The sequence below is a fragment of the Typopeltis vanoorti genome, chromosome 17 (assembly GCF_054136105.1).
Source record: "Typopeltis vanoorti isolate ZY-2024b chromosome 17, IOZ_Tvanoo_1.0, whole genome shotgun sequence".
Classification (NCBI taxonomy): domain Eukaryota; kingdom Metazoa; phylum Arthropoda; class Arachnida; order Uropygi; family Thelyphonidae; genus Typopeltis; species Typopeltis vanoorti.
Genome location: NC_143565.1, coordinates 114,003,130 through 114,022,013, shown reverse-complemented (window position 1 = coordinate 114,022,013; position 18,884 = coordinate 114,003,130). Strand labels below are relative to the sequence as shown.

General features: G+C 36.0%; 1 protein-coding gene across 2 annotated transcripts in view; it reads left to right on the top strand.

Annotated features, from left to right (window-relative positions):
- Positions 1–18,884, top strand: part of Msh6 (DNA mismatch repair protein Msh6) — a 429,489-nt gene that overhangs the window by 237,615 nt on the left and 172,990 nt on the right. For both annotated transcript variants that reach the window (XM_090406801.1, XM_090406800.1), the window contains exon 16: positions 11,854–11,923. In XM_090406801.1, the coding sequence (XP_090262927.1) occupies positions 11,854–11,923 (70 nt within the window). The remainder of the gene's footprint in view (positions 1–11,853; positions 11,924–18,884) is intronic.

Below are 18,884 nucleotides of genomic sequence, written 5' to 3'. Positions count from 1 at the left end.
TTTGTCCCTTTCAAGAACATTCTTATGATGATAAGCAGTACTACTTTCATGCCAGATCGAGTGTCATCTAGAATTGGAGGAAAGACTTAAATGAATCTTATCTATAAAAAGTTCTTCAGCCTGTTGGTGTCTTATCCAATTTTTATGGATACAACTGAAAACATACTCTATGATGAGCTGTGGGTAAAGGGATGCAGACTACAGGCATATAGGTCTACTTGAAGCAGATGTCTTGCCACAATTGGTTGAGATATCTTTGTTGAATGGAGCCAACTTGCAAACTGACCTGCCATGGTGCATCGATTATGTTTTGTTGTTATAACCAAAAATTTGTTGTCGTGCTCCATAGTACATGATAGAGTGGGGGCAAATTCTTAGCAAACATCTGGAACATATTCCATTGGTTTGAAATGCTGTCCAGAGCTTGGATACAATGCTATGTAAGATTCCAATATTTCTTTCCCACCTGAAATCATCTAGTTCAACGCTTCCCAAATTGTGGGCCGTGGCCCCCTTGGGGGCTGTTAGTGTTGTTGCAAGGGGCTGTGAAATAATGAAAACAATTTTAAAATGTTTTAAGACTAAGTGTGCCATGTCAAATGTGTATGTAAGATGCTAAAAATGTAATATTTGCATTTGATTTTTGCAAAATTTGCTGTGTTATTATAATGTTACAATAAATATTATAATAATATATGTCTGTATTACGATTTTTTTTTCGATGGGGGCTGTGAAATATTTAAATTTTTCCAAGGAGGGTCTTTACATCCATAAGTTTGGGAAGCATTGATCTAGGTGATCTCTTTCAGACTATTACAAGACAACCAAGTTTGCAACTTTATTCCTTCATGAAAACAGCTTCCTTCAAACACAATTTGTTTAATGCAGCCTTTTGTCTTTTATCCTGTTGAGTGCTACCACATGTCCACTTTGCATGCAATTCAAAATTCTGAATGTGTACCTACTTTCCCCTCAGAATCTTCAGTTAAAAAAATTGCCACAAGCTGATTCATCTGAATTTGTGATTGTAATCTTCAGAAATAGCATTCGTCCTTAGGTTTTGGACACCATTGTATATATCAGAAGTTAGTAATGATGTAACTTTTTCATGAAGTACTATCATAATTATCCTGCACACATCCCCCTACCTACTCTGAGGGTACATATCAAGAATTTGATGATGATGGTGGTGTATATACCCTACAGCAGTGTTTCTCAAAGTGTGGTATGCATATCCCTGGGGAGTACATGAAAGGTCTTCAGGGAGTACATGGCAATTTTCAGCTGTGCACCATTAACACATGGAATCATTATTAAGGGGAAAAAAATTATTTTAACCGTATATATTTCTCAATAAATTAAATATTATGTATGAATTCTCCTACTCAAATTGTGATAACTGCTTCATTTGAATAGTTCACAAATTTGTGGGTGATCACTCGTGAATCTTCGTTCCGCTTCGTATATGAACGTACATTGCAAGCCTGCAGCCATGCGAAGAGCATACAATAGCAACTGATAAAAAAGTAATTATATGAATCATTAGTAGATGTAATTAAGACAATTAAGCAGATATTAATCACCGTGCTTCATTATTTGATCATATTACAAATTTGTTGTTAGTTAAAATAACGATTAATAGGTTTGTACTACTTTTACAGTGATATAAATGCTTTAATAATGTACGGAAGCTATAATACCTGTAATAAATATAATTTTTTTTAGATTTCAAATTCTTAAGTATGGATCATTGGTTAAAGACTGGATTTATAAAATGCACAAAAAAGAGCGATATAGCATACAAGTAGCTGTAAGCAACAAGAAAATGTTGATATTGTATCTGGATCAAATGCAATCGATAAGGATGTGTTGTCTGACATCACTAAAGAACTGACTAGGAAGAAGATGAAAAAATTTCATAAATATGATGTGAATTACTTGAAATGTGGATTTTCATGGACGAGAAATGAAGAGGAACCATTGTCATTTGTGGTGAAACTTTAAAAAATGAAACCATCTATTTAAATTGCCATTTTGAATTGAAACATAATTATAAACATAAATACAAGGACAAACCTGTAGAATTTTTTTCAAAATAAACTAAAAATTTTAAAGAATCTCAAAAAATGATGTTGATCGTGTCAGGAGATAAAAATATGATGGCTTTAGAAGCTTCATGTTATGGGTTGCTATTAATAGCAAAACGTGGTGCAGCGGAAACAATTGGTGAAACTTTGGTCAAGCCTGCAGCAAAAAGAATAGCAGAAATTATGATTGAGATAATGCAAAAAGGTCTTTTGGTTGGATTTGCTTTTCAAATAGTAGTACTGTTCATCAAAGAATCACTGAAATGGCTGAAAATATAAAACAAACATTCTTATCCAATATACATAACCACATACACAGAACTTTCCTCTCCAATGGCTACAGCGAACACAGCATCAAAAAAATAATCAATTCCTCCCCCATTCCCCGTCCCTCTCGTCAACAAGAATTTAAAAATGCCATCACCACACCCTACATCCGTGGCACTTCGGAAAAAAGAGCCAAGATACTAAAAAAGTATAACCTACACACAGCATATAAGCCCTACCGCAAACTGGCTACCCTTATCCGTTCTACGAAAGATCAGCTCCCTCCTCTCTCTCTCTGCCTGGAGTTTACAAAGTACCCTGTTCCTGTAAGCTTGCGTACTTTGGACAGACAGGCAGATCAGCATCCATCCGCCTGGAGGAACACAAGTCGTACATCGTTAAACACAACTATGGCCATTCAAGCTTGGCTGACCATGTTTTGGACACCACCCACAGAGTATCATGGAAGAAAACCACCATGCTCCACCACAGCAAATTCAAGAAAGAGAGACTTTTCTTAGAAGCAGCAGCAGCTCTCAGAAACCAACCAAATCTTAACAAATACGGTTGCATTAAGCTTCCCAAGATTTGGGAAACAGTTATCACCAGAGGTCCCACCTTACATTCCAGGCCTCCTACTACTGCCCTTAGAGGGCGCTCCACCTAGATAGGACTTTGTCACCCACGTGGTTGGGCTTAGTATTGTAAGTTTTTGTGTGCATGTTACATTAATTGTCTTTGTAATCCCCGTAGATGTCCTAGTGACTAGGACGAAATATAGGAAGCATTAAATTCTATTTTAATTCTTTTTGAGTGTTGTAAAAAATCCATTAAACCTCCAACATAAAGTACAACAGGTGATGCCACTAGTTTCTTCTATTTTCGAAAAGTTCGGGTTTCTTTTTGGACAGAGGGTGTATATGTAAGCAAATATGATTTATTTTTAATAGAACAAAATTTATAAAGATACTATACATTTTTACTTAATTTAAATAATTTATCATCAATGAGAGAAGTGAAATTCCTTATGGTTGCTTATAAAATTTCAGCAAAATTTGGCTCTATAGTTGTTAATTTCAATCTCAGATGTGGTTCCTCTTCTTTGTTTTAATATGAACTTGGAAATGGAAAAATGAACCACAGAACTTTATCAGTTAATTCAGGAAATTCATTCTGTATTTGTAGCCAAAACAATGATAACGTATACGTATTCTCATTTTTTTTATGTATTTATTTTTTAGAAACCACCAGAAGCTAGTTCTAAAAGCTGTTGTTCTTCTATTGGCGACAGATCCTTTGGCATAGATTTAGATATTCATAGGGTATCTTATCCATTCAATATTAATGTCCAATTCAGTGAAATACGTTTTTAGATTCATTTGTAAATGCTGCATGATAATAATTTTCACATCATCATCATCAATTTGTTCATTTAAACTTGTAAGCAATTCATGAAGAGATGAAAACTTGTCAAATTCTCCATCACCAACCCACTTTTGCCATAACTTCATCTTTGTAATGTAGCATTCACTTTATCTTGGACATGAAATATAGAAATTTCCTTGTCTTCTGAAGACAAATTAAGATTATTTAATACAGTAAATAGTAAATTATATCTGCCAAGTATGTTAATTCAGTTAGCCATTTCAAATTATGTAAATGCTTTTTTTTTTTTTCAATTCAAAATTTTCATCAAGAAAAACTTGTAGTTCATTCTGAAGCTCAAATAAACGAGTAAGGACTTTTCCATGAGAAAGCCAATGAACATAGGAATGGAAAGAAGTTGTGTATGATTACTTCCCATTTTTTTTGCAAAGTTGAAAGAAAAGTCTGGCATTTAAAGGATGGCCTTTATTATAATTTATGATATTTACAGCTTCATCCAGAACTTTTCTTAGGTCTGTAAACATCATGTGTAGCCAAAGCCAACCTGTGTATGCAGCAGTGTGACGACTTTGCATCTGGTGCAACAGCCTGAATCCTTGAAACAAGCTCTTTTTAGATCTATGGATTTCGCTCCATATGTGTTTATTCCAACACACCTTTTCCAATCAAGCTTGTTTTCATGCATAAATGTATTTATATTATTGAATATTTCTTCTCCTGTTGTATGTTCTGGCAAGCCTTGGCAAAGTAAAAGGTCGTCGTTTTTAATTTTTTTCATACCTAACGAACACTAGAAGATTTGGAAAATTTGTAATGTCGGTGGATTCATCAACTGCAATGCATAATGAGGTCGGTTCCACTGGAACAAAGATTGTGGGCTCTCTTGGTAAGGGTTTTAATGATGCCATATTGTTGTGAGGGGTGGTGGTGGGAGAGTTTGTGAATGTATCTGCCTGCGTGTGTGGGTTTTCTGTATACAGTGAAGGCAAGTGTATCATTAAGCAGGTGTGTGACTAAGGTGTCTAGGAAGGGTAAACAATTGTTCTTTTCTTTTCCATAGTAAACTGGATTCTTGGATGTAGGCTATTGAGATGACCGAGGAACGAGTCTAACGTGTCTGGGCCATGAGGCCAAATAGAGAACATATCATCTACATATCTTAGCCAGATAGAAGGTTTGAGTGGGGCTGAGTCTATGGCTCGTTTTTCGAAATCTTCCATATAGAAATTGGCAAGGGGGGTGAGAGGAGGGAGCCCATGGCGGTTCCCTCTATCTGCTTGTAGATTTTGTTATTCCAAGCGAAATACCCAGAGTTGATGGCGAGGGAAAAGAGATCTAAGATGTCAGAGGGAAAAACGTTTTCTAAGAGAGATAAAGTGTCAGTTAAGGGAATATTGGTAAACAAGGAGGAGATATCAAAGCTTACTAATATGTCTGTATTATTCAAGGTTAAATTTTCTGTGAGGGCTTTAAAGTGGGTCGAGTTTTTTATATAGGAAGCTGAATTTCCGGTGAGGGGGGGACAGAGAGTTGGCCAGCTGTTTAGACAGTCTGTAACAAGGTGCATTGGTGGCATCTACTATTGGCCTGAGTGGGGAATTAGGTTTGTGGATTTTTGGTAAACCGTATATTCGGGGGGGACAGGAGCGGAAAGGTTTAAGTTTTTTCGTGACGTCGGGGGGCCAGGAGGTTACTTTTTTAAGTAAGATTTTTAATTTCTTAACTTGCGTTTTTGTGGGGTCGTGTTCTAGCGGGATGTAGGTAGCGTGATCGCGAAGGATAATGTTCATTTTACGATTGTATTCAATTTACGATTTTACGATTTATCACATGTTGTACCTTTTTGTTGTCGAAAGTGACAACCTTCATTAGTGTTGTGTCAACTGCTTATGACATTTGTTTCATTAGAAGCCGAGTTATAGTGCCAAGAGTGACAGTTGTTTTGACGAACGGTTGGAGAATGAGTTTCAAACAGAGAGCTGCAATTGACTTGTGTTAAACTTGGTAAAAGTTTTACCAAAACGCATCAAATGTTTCAAAAAGCATACAGCGATGAGTGCTTATACCATACTCAAGTTTACGAGTGGTTTAAGCGATTTCAAAGTGGTTGTGAGACGCTTGAGGACGACGAACTGGGCCATCCAAAAACTGGACTGAGCGAAGTTAACTTCCAAAAAAGTGCGTGATTTCATCAAAGAAAACTCGAAAGCGTCCATGAGATTGATTGAAGGTGAATTGGGGATTCCTAAATCAACTGTGCACAACATTTTGATCGAGAGTTTTATCTCGAAATTTTGAAGCAATTGATAGCGAGAATTCGTCGTGTATGGCATGAATATCGTGAATATCATGAAACTTGCCCTATTCACCTGGTTTAGCATCCTCTGACTTCTTTCTCTTCCCCCGACTTCATTTGCCGATGAAAGGAAAGCAATATGACACCATTGAAAACATTCAAGCGTCAGTAATCACAACCCCAAAGAGTAAGTATCCCAAAAACCGATATAAAAAACTCATTTAATGAATTAAATGACCATGCCAAATGCTGTATCGAAGCGGAGAGAGAGTATATTGATTCAAATAAATGATTTGATAATTATAATTGGCCTGTGTTTTATTTTCCGTCAAAAGTTCGGTTTCTTTTTGGACAGGGGTTGTACATTTAAATTCAAATAAAATAAACATTTACAATGAAATATACTTTTTTATATATATTTATTATTATTATTATTTTGATAAGGGTACTTGGTAATAATGAAAATTTAAGAAGGGGTACACATATAATCGAGTGGTTAGCGTGTCCGCTCTCCAGCCAAGAGGCTGCGGGTTCGAATCCCGCCATGGGCATGGATGTTTGTGGTTTTCCTACAAACTTTGTGTGGAATAAGAATCTGCATCTCTACCACTTATTCTAGCAGAAGACATCATTGCTAAAACCTTGTGAGTTACGGCAGTGACCATACGCCATCTACGGACGTCAAATGTGAAAATTTTAATCTAAAACATATATCTGAAGTTTGAGAAACACTGTCCTACAGAATATCTTATTGATCTACATAGTTAAGTTTGCATTATTATCAGCCTCTTGTCAATAGTTTTCTTTCAAATTAACTTCATAAGATTTGATTACACATATCCAGACTTTTTCTGTGGGTTCTATTGAAAATTATTATTATTATTATTATTTCAGGCTACTCCAGGGAGTCCTTAGACTCATCGAGGGAGGCTCTAAACATCATGTCCACACAACTATTCGACATTCTCACAGTATCTATCATACCTTGAACTCGCTCACTGTCATAGCACCCACAACAGACTCTGGTAGCTTATTCCACTCACTCAGCTCTAACACCCCTGCTAACCACACTCTTGCCCAGCTTCCATAGGTGTCCTCTGGTTCTCCCACCACCAGTCCTGATCTCAAAAATATCCTCTGAATTAATCCTATAGAATCCTTTTAGCAATTTGAATGTCTCAATCATATCTCCCCTTTTCTGCCTATCAACTAGTTTCTGCAACCCACAAATCTTCAACCTGTTCTCATATGGTTCATTCCATAGACCTGCTATCATCTTAGTCACTCGTCTCTGGATCCTCTCCACCTCCTCCCCATCAAGAATGAACCGAGGTGACCAAATCTGGGCACAGTAGTCGAGATGAGGTCTTATCAGGGCTCGGTACAGAGGTACAATAACTTGCTTGTCTCTGCTCATCAAGGTATTTTTCAACAACCAAGTGAGTTGATGAGCTGATTTAGCTACTTTTGCAATGTGCCCCCTAAACTTCATCTCCCTATCCACCAACACTCCCAAGTCCCTGGCCTCATCAATCTCTTGGAGTACAGTTCCACCAATGTGGTATACTGCTGCTAATCTTTTCACCCCAAAATGCATAACCTTACATTTTGTCACATTAAATTGACATCCATTCTCCTTAGCCCAGAACTCCAATCTATCCAAGTCATCCTGCAAGACTTTGACATCTTCTGCATTCACTATCGCCCTACCCAACTTTGCATCATCAGCGAACAGATGAACTGTTCCACTTAGATCCTTCATTATATCGTTAATGAACAGATTAAACAGCAGTGGTCCAAGAACAGAACCCTGAGGATCACCACTAGTCACAGGCCGTCTTTTGGACTCTACTCCTGAATACACTACTCTTTGATATCTCTCCATCAACCACCCACCTATCCATCTCACCAGCCCTATATCCATTCCCATATGTTGTAGTTTACGGATTAGAATTCCATGTGGTATCCTGTCAAACGCTTTTGCCAGGTCCAGCAGTATCACTGTAAACCCATTTCCCTTATCCAGTTCTACTGTCACCTTTTTATAAAACTTGAGCAAGTTACTGAGGCATGATCTACCCTTCACAAAGCCATGCTTTCCCCTGTATAGTATCTCATTTTCATCAATCCATTCCTGTATTTTTCCCTTGACTACTTTCTCCAAGACCTTGACAACGACTCCTGATTTGCTGATCGGTCGGTAATTTGCCACCATAGTCTTGGATCCTCCTTTATGCAGTGAAACTATTTTCCCCTCTTTCCACGCCTTTGGGACTAAACCAGATCCGAGACTCAGATTAAACAACATGGTCAAGGGCACTGATAATTCCTTAGCTGCTTCACACAAGACCCGTGCCGGTATACCATCCAATCCCACAGATGTATTCACATTAAGGTTCTGTAATAGACTATTCACCTCCACTTCATTCATCACAATCCCTGTATAAACTAATGGTTCCTTCATTTTTTCAATGTCACCACCTGGATGATATACTTTTGCAAAGTGCGCGCTCAGTAACTCCACTATATCGACTGGTTCATTGACCTTACCATCGTCATTCCTTAAAATCATTTTGCCATGTACAGTTTTTTTCTTGCTTGCAACATACAGAAAGAACTGTTTGGGATTCTCTTTTGCAATTGCAATTGAAGTGTCGATGTTTCTTTTCTATAGTTTGTCTTGTTATTTTGATGCTAAATTTATTACATTGTTGTTCTTTAATTAAAGAGTCGTACTTAATTTATTTAGGAGTATGAAATCTTCATAAAGTACTGAGCTGAATGTCTCTGATTTTGATTTTAGGTTTAGAACCATTTCCTTCATAATGTGATTCATATAGATGATTAATAAGATTAAATATAGTGTGTACCCTTGTCTTACCTCATTTTAGATCAAACTATTCTGATACCGTGAGCTCTAAGTATTAACCTGTAAACTTATATATATTTGTAGGTTATATGTTGCTTGGTGTGTTGTCCCATTGCACCATTTAATTGTAATGTTTGGAGTACATATTCCTTCTCCAGATTTTTTTTTTTTTAATAAATTACAGGTCCTTGTTATGTTTCCATGATTTCTTGACTGTAACCAATCCCCATAAAGAGATGCAGCAGTTATATTTGATTATTTTCTCACAAGTTAAGCATCACCAAAACTGATCCATTGAGTTGCCTTGTGTCCCACAGAAAAGCACTTTTACAAGTACTTTTCTCACTTTATTGAAAAATTTCTCAAGAACCACAGCCCATCCACGGGATCTCCATCTTGCTAATGGTTTAACTCCAGATGGAATGACAATATTAGTATGGGACTGACAAGTAATAAGCAGCATAAATTAAAAAAAAAAAAAAAAAAGGAATATTATTGGAAATTTGACTTCTTGTTTGGAATCATTCATAATACTAAAATACTGCGTTTCAAGCAACATGACAGAATTTCATATTAAATATGATTCAAGTTCATAAATGTCAATGTTCTCCCTCACTTACTTAAAGGAGAACTTTTAGCTTCCCTAAAATGAATAAAACAAGTATTCCAATATGCAGTCATGTTTATTTATAAACTATGAATATCGGAAACATTGAAGAATTTAAAAACAAGATGCCTAGTGTTGTCTGTTCTTCCAGCATTCTAATTAGTCTGGATGTTGTCTTCCATTTCACAAATATTTGTTACATCCTTGACAATGTAGATAAAAGATTTTTCTCCAGACATTAAATTATTTCATTTGTCAAAAAACTGTACATGCAGATTAAAAGAACAGCAATGGATCCTCTGATCCTAAGAACTTTTATTCTTGTTCTTTCATATAGGACATTTTTGCAACTTGGAACTGTTCACCATAATTAGAAATCTTTATCCAAATGGTTATTACATCAAACCCAGGCACCTTACCATACAGTGAACTAGATTCTTTGGAATCTGGTTTGCTCAAGAGATGAAAACCAACATTAGTTTCCCTTTTTATATCTGCTCATCTTATGACAACCAAATAGCAATCTTCTCTTTTTACAACACAGAAAACAAAACCAACGCAAATAGATAAAGTAATTTGATCAGCATCATCTCAGAGTTTAGGTATAATTTCTGCACTTTTACAACAGATACTTTAATTTAACTACATTTTAATCAGCATTTTCTTTTTCAGCTTTTTATTTTTAATTTATGGAGAAAGTGAGAACAAAGGTCATAGTTTATTATCTTCTCAAGAAGATGTCTATGATCTCCATCCTGTATGATTTATTAATCAGGAAAAAAAGTCTCCATGCTCCTATGTTCATTAAATCTGCAAATCACTTTCCATCTGATTTGCAAGACTACGTTCATCTCAAGACCAGCTTGATCCACAGTTCCATGCAAGTGTATGTATTTGGATTCCTGGTTCTTGTGGACTGTCTTATTATGGACAAAGAGCTCAGAAATTCTGTAATATATGGAGTGAGACAAATTAAGTCTTGGTTATTATGTGTGGTACAAATATTTCATCTTACATATCATAAGACATCATGGCAAGTAAGTCTTATTTCTCACACTGGTGCTTTATGATGCATAAGATGAAATATTTTTACAATAAATAATTTTTACCGTTGATACTCATCTGACTATAATTATAGAAACTCTACAGATCTCATTATGCAAGAAAGTTGTACAGTCTTCCAGACACAGGATCCATTGGAGAAAAACTATAAAGTTTTATATAAAAGATTATGAAGAATGCTGTGAAGCAGTGCCACATCAGTTGAGCTGAAATAAAAATTGCCTATTCATAGAAATTCAATGAAACATAAATATGATACCAGTTAAAAATGATTTTTACTAACATGAAAAAGTTGAGCTTTTTTAGATTTAAGCAGAAGTATTTAACTAAGACAGTGACATACTTCTCATGGGTCTTTAAACGTTTTTTTGTATAATTCTCAAAATTATAGCCTGTGTGAGTAAATAATGTGCCCATCTAAAAAGCTAATAGGTCTGATTCCCACTGACAAAGTTGTTTTGTGAATGCCTTTATGTGATAGATATTTCCAATCATCTTGTGTGAGGCTTCCACCTCACTTACTGGAGACTGGAAGTGGCATGAAAGAGTGTAATGTTTGGCTTTTTTTAACACATTACCACTTTTTCTGAGTATGATTCATTTACACACACCCAAAAAAGAGATTCTCTATTCATTTAAGCTCTTCCTTCCCATCACATTCCTGATGCATTGTTTCATAGCATGGTAATGTTCTTCATAACAATCAAAAACTGTGGCACATTAACACTGTGGATAACCAAGAGTTGGATATTTGGAAATCCTGGAATAATTAGAATGATGGTCTCATAATGGATGATAAAATCATTTGCCACTTAACAATGTCACCATCAATATGGATAAAATACATCACTCCTCTACACTTCATATCCATCATATATTTCAATGTAACATCAATGGTATTACAATTTTAATATGTACTTGGCATCCATGGTAACCTGGACGTATATATATATATGTCCTGGCCAGTTAGGTGGTTAAAGGCATTAATACATTCAATGATATCCCAATCACTTTGGGATTCAAAAGTATAACTTATAGGTTGAAAAGCTGAGGTATTATCCACTTGGCTAACTAGGATGCTACTTTAAAGTAAACAGTTCATTCTTAGTTATATTATTCTTACATTTAGGTGTATTGTTTATGAGTTACCAGCTATTAGTATGATTTCAAATGGTTTCAAGTTGTTAGTACTTGTTAGTCATCTGCCAGATTAGTAACAAATTAGATTACAGTATTGTGATTTCTGTTGAGGTTTATTTTGTTTTTATTTTCTTTACAGGTGATCGAATCCATCTGGCTGCTAAAAAGGATTATGAATTATCAGTGAAAGCTCTTGGTGCTTGTATTTGGTACAAATACTCTTTGTTTTATCTTTTTTTTTTTTTTTTTTTTTAAAGTTATCTACATTTTAATTTTATTCACTTCTTAAATAATATATTAATGAAGATGTTTCTATTTTTTATTGTGCATCACCAATGTGCTCATTAACCATAGCTGATATTTTAAATTCTGCCACATCTGCTTGAGTTCAAATACCAAGGCTTCATTCAGTCAATAAGTGAAATTTACTTTTGTGTGTGTGTGTGCGCATGTGTTTTAAGTTTTATTCCTGTGAAATTTACTGTTAATAGTAATTCCAATCTCTGTAATTTCCTTGGTATAATGTTAAGCATTAAATAGTTAGTTTTAGAAACAAATTATAAAATATTCCCCAAAAATCCAACAAAACATTAGAATTCAGGGCTGTAAAAAGAACTTTCAAACTGATTTTACTGATTTTACAGTTGGGTCTAATTCTAATATCAGTATTATGCACCACTGTCACTTACAGGAATGAAAATCTTATATTTATTCATCACTGAATCACATTTAGCATTCTCTGCAATAACATCTCACCTCAATTTTTCTCATATTTTCCATGATGCCTCTGCCATTCTCCAACTGTGATAACTTCACCATACAATCTGGCTACTTATCTCTATAAGTTAGTTATATTCAGTCTAATTACACTAACAACATCCGCAATACAGACTGGCTTCTCTTCTCCATCTTCACAAACCAGACTGTTTGCTGTTAGTAGTGATTTAACACAAATTGTTTACCAATCCACCAGAATTTCAAATAATCCTCATCACTTTGCCAACACCGTGGAGCTTTTCTTAACAAGCTCTCCCTCCATCTATACCATAGATGTTTACTCTTCTCCTGGCAAGTCTGATGATAATCTTATCCATATCTCCTTTTCCACAAATCGTCCTTCCGGGCTGTTCCAAGCCTCATGTCCTGTTGGTATCATTATAGTGTAGGTGATAGTATCTAAGGAGAGGAAGAGAATGGAAAGAGGCATGGATGACCTTCAGATCTTCTATGCTTCATTTCCATGCACTTCCTCTCTTCTGATCCTACCACCCTGTGATGTACCATATTTTTCGATAGATAACACGTGTTATCTATACAAATTCATTAAAAATGAACATGCTGCATATACATTTGAAGGCTATGAGAGGTAAATCAAATGTAATAACAAAACTAAGGTAGAAGTATTACTTAATATTTATTGAACATTACACTATTCAAATCCAAAACATTCATCAGACTCAATATTAAAAGAATCGATTGCGTTAAAAATTTCGTTTGGTATTTCTTCAGCTTCATAATCATTGTCACCTGACACCACTGCATTCTCTTGTGCTTTAATGAAACCATTTCTAACAGTTTTCACTTACAGCAGCCCAACTTTCTACAATCCACGTAACTATATCTTTATATGACGTTCTTTTCATCTGCCCTGTTTTGTTATATTCATGGATGCCATTCATCATCCAGTTTTCCCACTTAGCCCGCAAATTGTCTTTGAATAGTTTATTTACTGCAAGATCAAGGGGTTGGAGTTTTTTTTGTTAAACCACCTGGAATGACGGCCAATTTGGAATACTTACAATTGTTTTTAACTTCTGCTGTCGTGTGTGCCCTACACGAATCCAACAATAACAAAGAATTTGGGTTGAAAAATGCCATTTTTCACTTTTGCCACACATCCTCCAACCAAAATTTCATAACCTCGGAATTTATTCAACCTTTATAATTAGCAGTAACAATAATACCTTTGGAATCGCAACCTTTCGGAACAGTCTTTCTTTTGAAAATCACCATTGGTGGCTGTTTGGAATCATCTGCAGTTACGCAAAGAATCGCAGAAAAGTTAGACCTTTCGTGCCCTGTTGTAGCAACTGAAACCTCTTTTGCTCCCTTCAGATTCCCTTTTTCCTTTGCTGCTACTATCATTTCAAGCTGTGTAGGATTTCCTCCAAGAAGTACTTCTGTCTTCCATGGGTAATTCAGATCTAATATAAACAAATAATGATTTACTTTATAAAATATTTTAAAACAGGATGTACGGAATAATCGACGACTGCTACTAGCAATGCACGTGCTTTTAAAGAATTCCTCTGTCTGTACTTCCTAACGTTACCGCTAGTTGGCGTATGCACGTTATCTATACATCAAAAACATCAAAAGGAGTGATAAAAATGTTGGGGGTGCACGTTATCTATCGAAAAATACGATAATATCAGAAATTATTCTTGTTGGGATGAGTGCTTTTATTTCCCACTTCACGCAAATCCACAAATTCACCATGTGATCACTGGCTCAAATCAAAATCTTCACGTAGCTTACCCAGAGCTTGTAACAACTGTGGAAAAAAAAAATAGTCGAGCCTTCTAGTCCCTTGCCAATGCTGGGGGACCTCTGTTCTTTCTCCTGTGATTTTTTATTTTCTAGGATTCTATCTCCTGGCAAAATTTCTCCTGTGAAATTTTCTTTTCATCCAGTTCCTCTCAGATCCAGACAGCTAATGGATTTTCATGGAACATATACCATGCCAAAGTGACAACCCAGTGTTACGTTGTTGTTTTTTCTATTATTTTTTTCTACTATTATTTCTCTTGTGCTTACTAAGAATATCTCTAAACTAATTCTCCGGGGCCCATTCCCCTTTTCAGAATTTGACGATATTTGTTTGTTTTGGCTGCGCCAGTCAGAGCCTAAGGACAGAAATTTCTTGTCCTAAGAAAGTTTCCTAGAATTTAAGTGTTACCTAACCTTGTTAAAGGAATTAAGTAGCTTTAGACATCTATAGAAACTGTGGCCCTGAGGAAAAATAACATCAGCAGGATGGAAGTAGCAAAGATGAGAATGCTTAGGTGGATGTGCGGTGTGACCAGAAAGGATCGTCTGAGAAATGACTATGTGAGGGGAACAGTGAAAGTTACGAACTTAGGAGCAAAGATACAGGAGGCAAGGTTGAGATGGTTTGGTCATGTGATGAGGAGGGAGTATAATATGTGGGAAGAATGGTCATGCAGATGGATGTGCAAGGAAGGAGGAAACATGGGCGGCCAAAAAAGAGATGAAGAGAGCTGGTAGAAGAGGACTTGAGGATGAAGAACTTCGATGTGGTGACAGCCCAAGATAGGAGGATGTGGAGGAGCTCATCATCAACAGTGACCCCACTTAAGTGGGAGAAGCTGCAGAAGATATCTCAGCATACAGGCATGGCCAAATTACTCTAAACTCCCCTTATATTCCCTTTATGCATAGGTGCATAATTTTATGAGTGGTAAAATCAGTCTGATGCTCAGATAAAACTCATATAAGATAATAAAGCAAATAAGAAATATTCAAACTGACAAGTATATTATTCACATTCCATGGGTGAATTAGGTTCACACATAGCACAAAATATAAGATCAATTTCTAAACTAGACTTTCTGTCATTTTGACCCCTTTACATTAAATTAAGAACCACAATCTTAAGTTCACAGACTACCAGTCCAACACAGTCACTAAATCACTGATCACAAAGTTACTTTAAAGTTCTTTTACTTTCTAGTCAGAATCTTGTTCCTTCTTTCCTCTAAAGTTAATTATTACATAGGTAAAAAAAAAGTTTCAGTACTTTACCACCTTGATGTGAAGATGTCGTGGTTCTTTCGTCCGTCCTTTGTTGAAGGGATATCTTTCTGCTATGGTAATTGCCGTCACGTGTTCGTTACGAAATGGCCACTTTTCTTTGCTGGCCACTCGCTCATCTCATGGTTTGCTGTCGTTAGCTCAACTGCCATCAAAGGGGAATCCTTTGCTATCTCATATCGGTAAAACCTTTACCGATGGCCCAAATTGGAAAACTGCTGTCATCTCACGTGTAGCCTTGTCCGACTTGCATTAGTCAGCAACGGGGAAAAGGTTGCAGCTCGCCGTCATCAAGCTTCCTTCCGGTCATCAGCATCGCTGATCCGCACGAGAAAAACAGGAACAGAAAAAATGGGGGGGGGGGGTTCAAACATGTGTTAACTCGTATTTATCCTCTGTCACAGCACCCTCTTTCCGCATTCAAATCTTTTTCACGGCGCCTTCCTATTCGCTCTTACAAAGTGCCGTCATACCTCTCTCCTCGATGAGCGCACTATTCATAGAATGCGAGTTTCATTCGCTTTCTACGAACACCTTCCCTCGGGGTTTATGTCATCGATGGTGGTCAGCAAGCAAACTTTGGACTCTTGTTAGCACTTAGATACACGTTTTTGTATAGAGCATAATTAAACATTAACGTTTTAAACAATATATTTATGTTTAGACATACAATCTTTCTTCTATTTTTACTTCTTACTAAGGTAAAAATGTGACATGTTCTCTCATATTATATGCTTACTTTGCTAATACTACAAGTATTTTATTTAACAAGAAACCTTGAAGGAATGATTCTTTTGTTGAAAGAGTCCTCATTCAAGATCCAATATCAACTAATTTAAGCATATCTGCCTTTTTTGCCATCTCCCACTGACCAAGGTTATACTTCTATGTTCATTCTTCCTTTACCTCCTCCTCCTCATCATAATCAATTTCCTGATATATAACCTCAATGGGTGTTCAGGATGCTATAACTATTGATAATTTTGAGGAATATTGTTGACAGGAGATTAATAACAATGTAAACATGTAGTGCTGTTATAGCATCCTGAATACCCTTTGAGGGTGTATATATATATATTGACATTGAATCATTTAATCCATCTAGAAACATTTTTAAGAGATGCATTATGGAAACATGATGAGAAAAACACTCTGTAGCCACGACACAGTAAGGCTCCTGATCCTGATGGTATTCAGTTGTGCTAAAAGCTTATTCTCTAGAAATACTCATCCAGCATTTATCCAGTAGCATGGCTGTCCCAGCAAAAAAAAAAAAAAAAAGGAGTCAAATATCAAGTATTGCTTTGACCTCAGTACTCTCTGGAATAGGGGTCAGCAACGTTTTCAGACTCACGGGCCACATTCAACTTTTATTTTTAATAATCAGGCTGCAAGCGTTTAATTAAGAGAAAATAGTGAACGAAAATAAATACCTTTTAACCACGCTACTGGCCAGGACGTATATATACGTCTAAGTAACCATTTAATACAGTTTAATATGCGAAATGCATATTAAAATTGTAATACCATTCATATTACATTGAAATATATGATGAATACGAAGCATATGAGGATGCGTATTTTAAGTTTGAGATTACTGGATAAAGTACTATTCTTGTAATGACGTCGGATATTATATTCTTTTATATAGATAGCAACAGTTTTATGACAAATAAGACAAAGGGGATTATCCTCATATTCAATGAAGAAGTACTTGCTGTTCCATTCATCATTAAACCTTCTTCCTTCATCTGCAATTTTATGTTTTCTTGAACCCATTTTTGAAATTATTTTTAATAAATATATATCCTCTGAAAATAATAGTTGATGTTATTGAATTACAGGAATACCTCGATTATCGCAGTTTCGCTTATCTCGAGTCTCGATTTATTGCGGTTTATAATTTGATACCAAAATTCCAATTATTGCGCTCCAAATTTGAATTATCATGGCCGCGAGATGTAGCCCACTACATATGCAACCAGTTCGAGTCGCCACCTCCAGGTATCGCTCTCTTGTAGTGCTTCTTTTTTATCCGACGGTGCCTGCTCACCAGTAACTGTCTGCCTTTGTCTGAAGTACATGTGGATATTTGTTTCTCTTCTTATTTACCCCTACAATGAATGCTAAAAAGGAATCAGGTCTGCAGCTATCAAGAAGAAACGTAGAGTGATCAGCTTAAAAGATAAGTTGCATATGATAAGTATGAAGCAGGCATAACAAAAGCCAAAATTGCAAGAGAGTACGGTGTAAATGAATCAACTGTTCGCCATATTTTAGACCATGCTGCAAACTATAAGCAACTAGGACAAAGTGCATCGACCTCGTCTGGATCCCAAATTACGAGAAACAGAAGCCATCTTATGATTGAAATAGAAAGCTATTGTCAGTGTGGATAGAAGATTGTAACCAAAAGAGAATTCCTCTTCGTCGAATGACTATAAAAACAAAAGCATTGAATTTGTTTGAAACTTTAAAAAGAAAACAGTTAGAAAGCGAAAATGATTCGGCATCAGTATTGGAAGAAACTTTCTCTGCAAGTTCACAGGGTGGTTTGATCGGTTCAAAAAGCGATCGAGCATTTAGTGTTCGTATACAAGGTGAAATTGCAAGTGCCGAAAAAGCAGCAGTTAGTTTTCCTGGTGAATTTCAATAGATCATTGAAGAAAGATAATCAGATATTTAATGCTGATGAAACAGGCTTATTATGGAAAAAAATGCCCACTAAAACATTTTTAGCAAAAAAATGAAAAATCACAGCCTGGCTACAAGGTTTCGAAGGACCATGTAACACTTTTACTTTTTGGCAGTGCTTCTGGAGATTACAAGATGAAGCCTCTCTTTATTTATCATTCACATAATCCTCGCTCGCTTAGAAGTTTAGATAAAAATTTTCTCCCTGTTCATTGGAGATTCAATAGAAAAGCTTGGATGACAAAAACTATTTTTGAGGATTGGTTTAAAAACTGTTTTTGTCCTGAAGCTGAAAGGTACTGCAAGTCATTAAATCTTGATTATAAAATCTTGTTGATATTGGATAATGCACTTAGTCATCCAACAGCACTGAATGATATGTGCGAAAATGTAAAAGTTATTTATTTACCACCTAATACCACTTCCGTCATCCAGCCAATGGATCAAGGTGTAATCACATCCTTTAAGGCATATTACCTATGAAGAACTTTTTCACAAGCAATAGAAAAGACTACAGGAGATGAAGCTATGACTTTGACAGAATTCTGGAAGGCATTCAATATCAAAAATTGCATGGAGTGAAGTAACATCTAACAACCTGAGAGCAGCGTGGCAAAAGATTATTCCTCATTGTGCAAATGA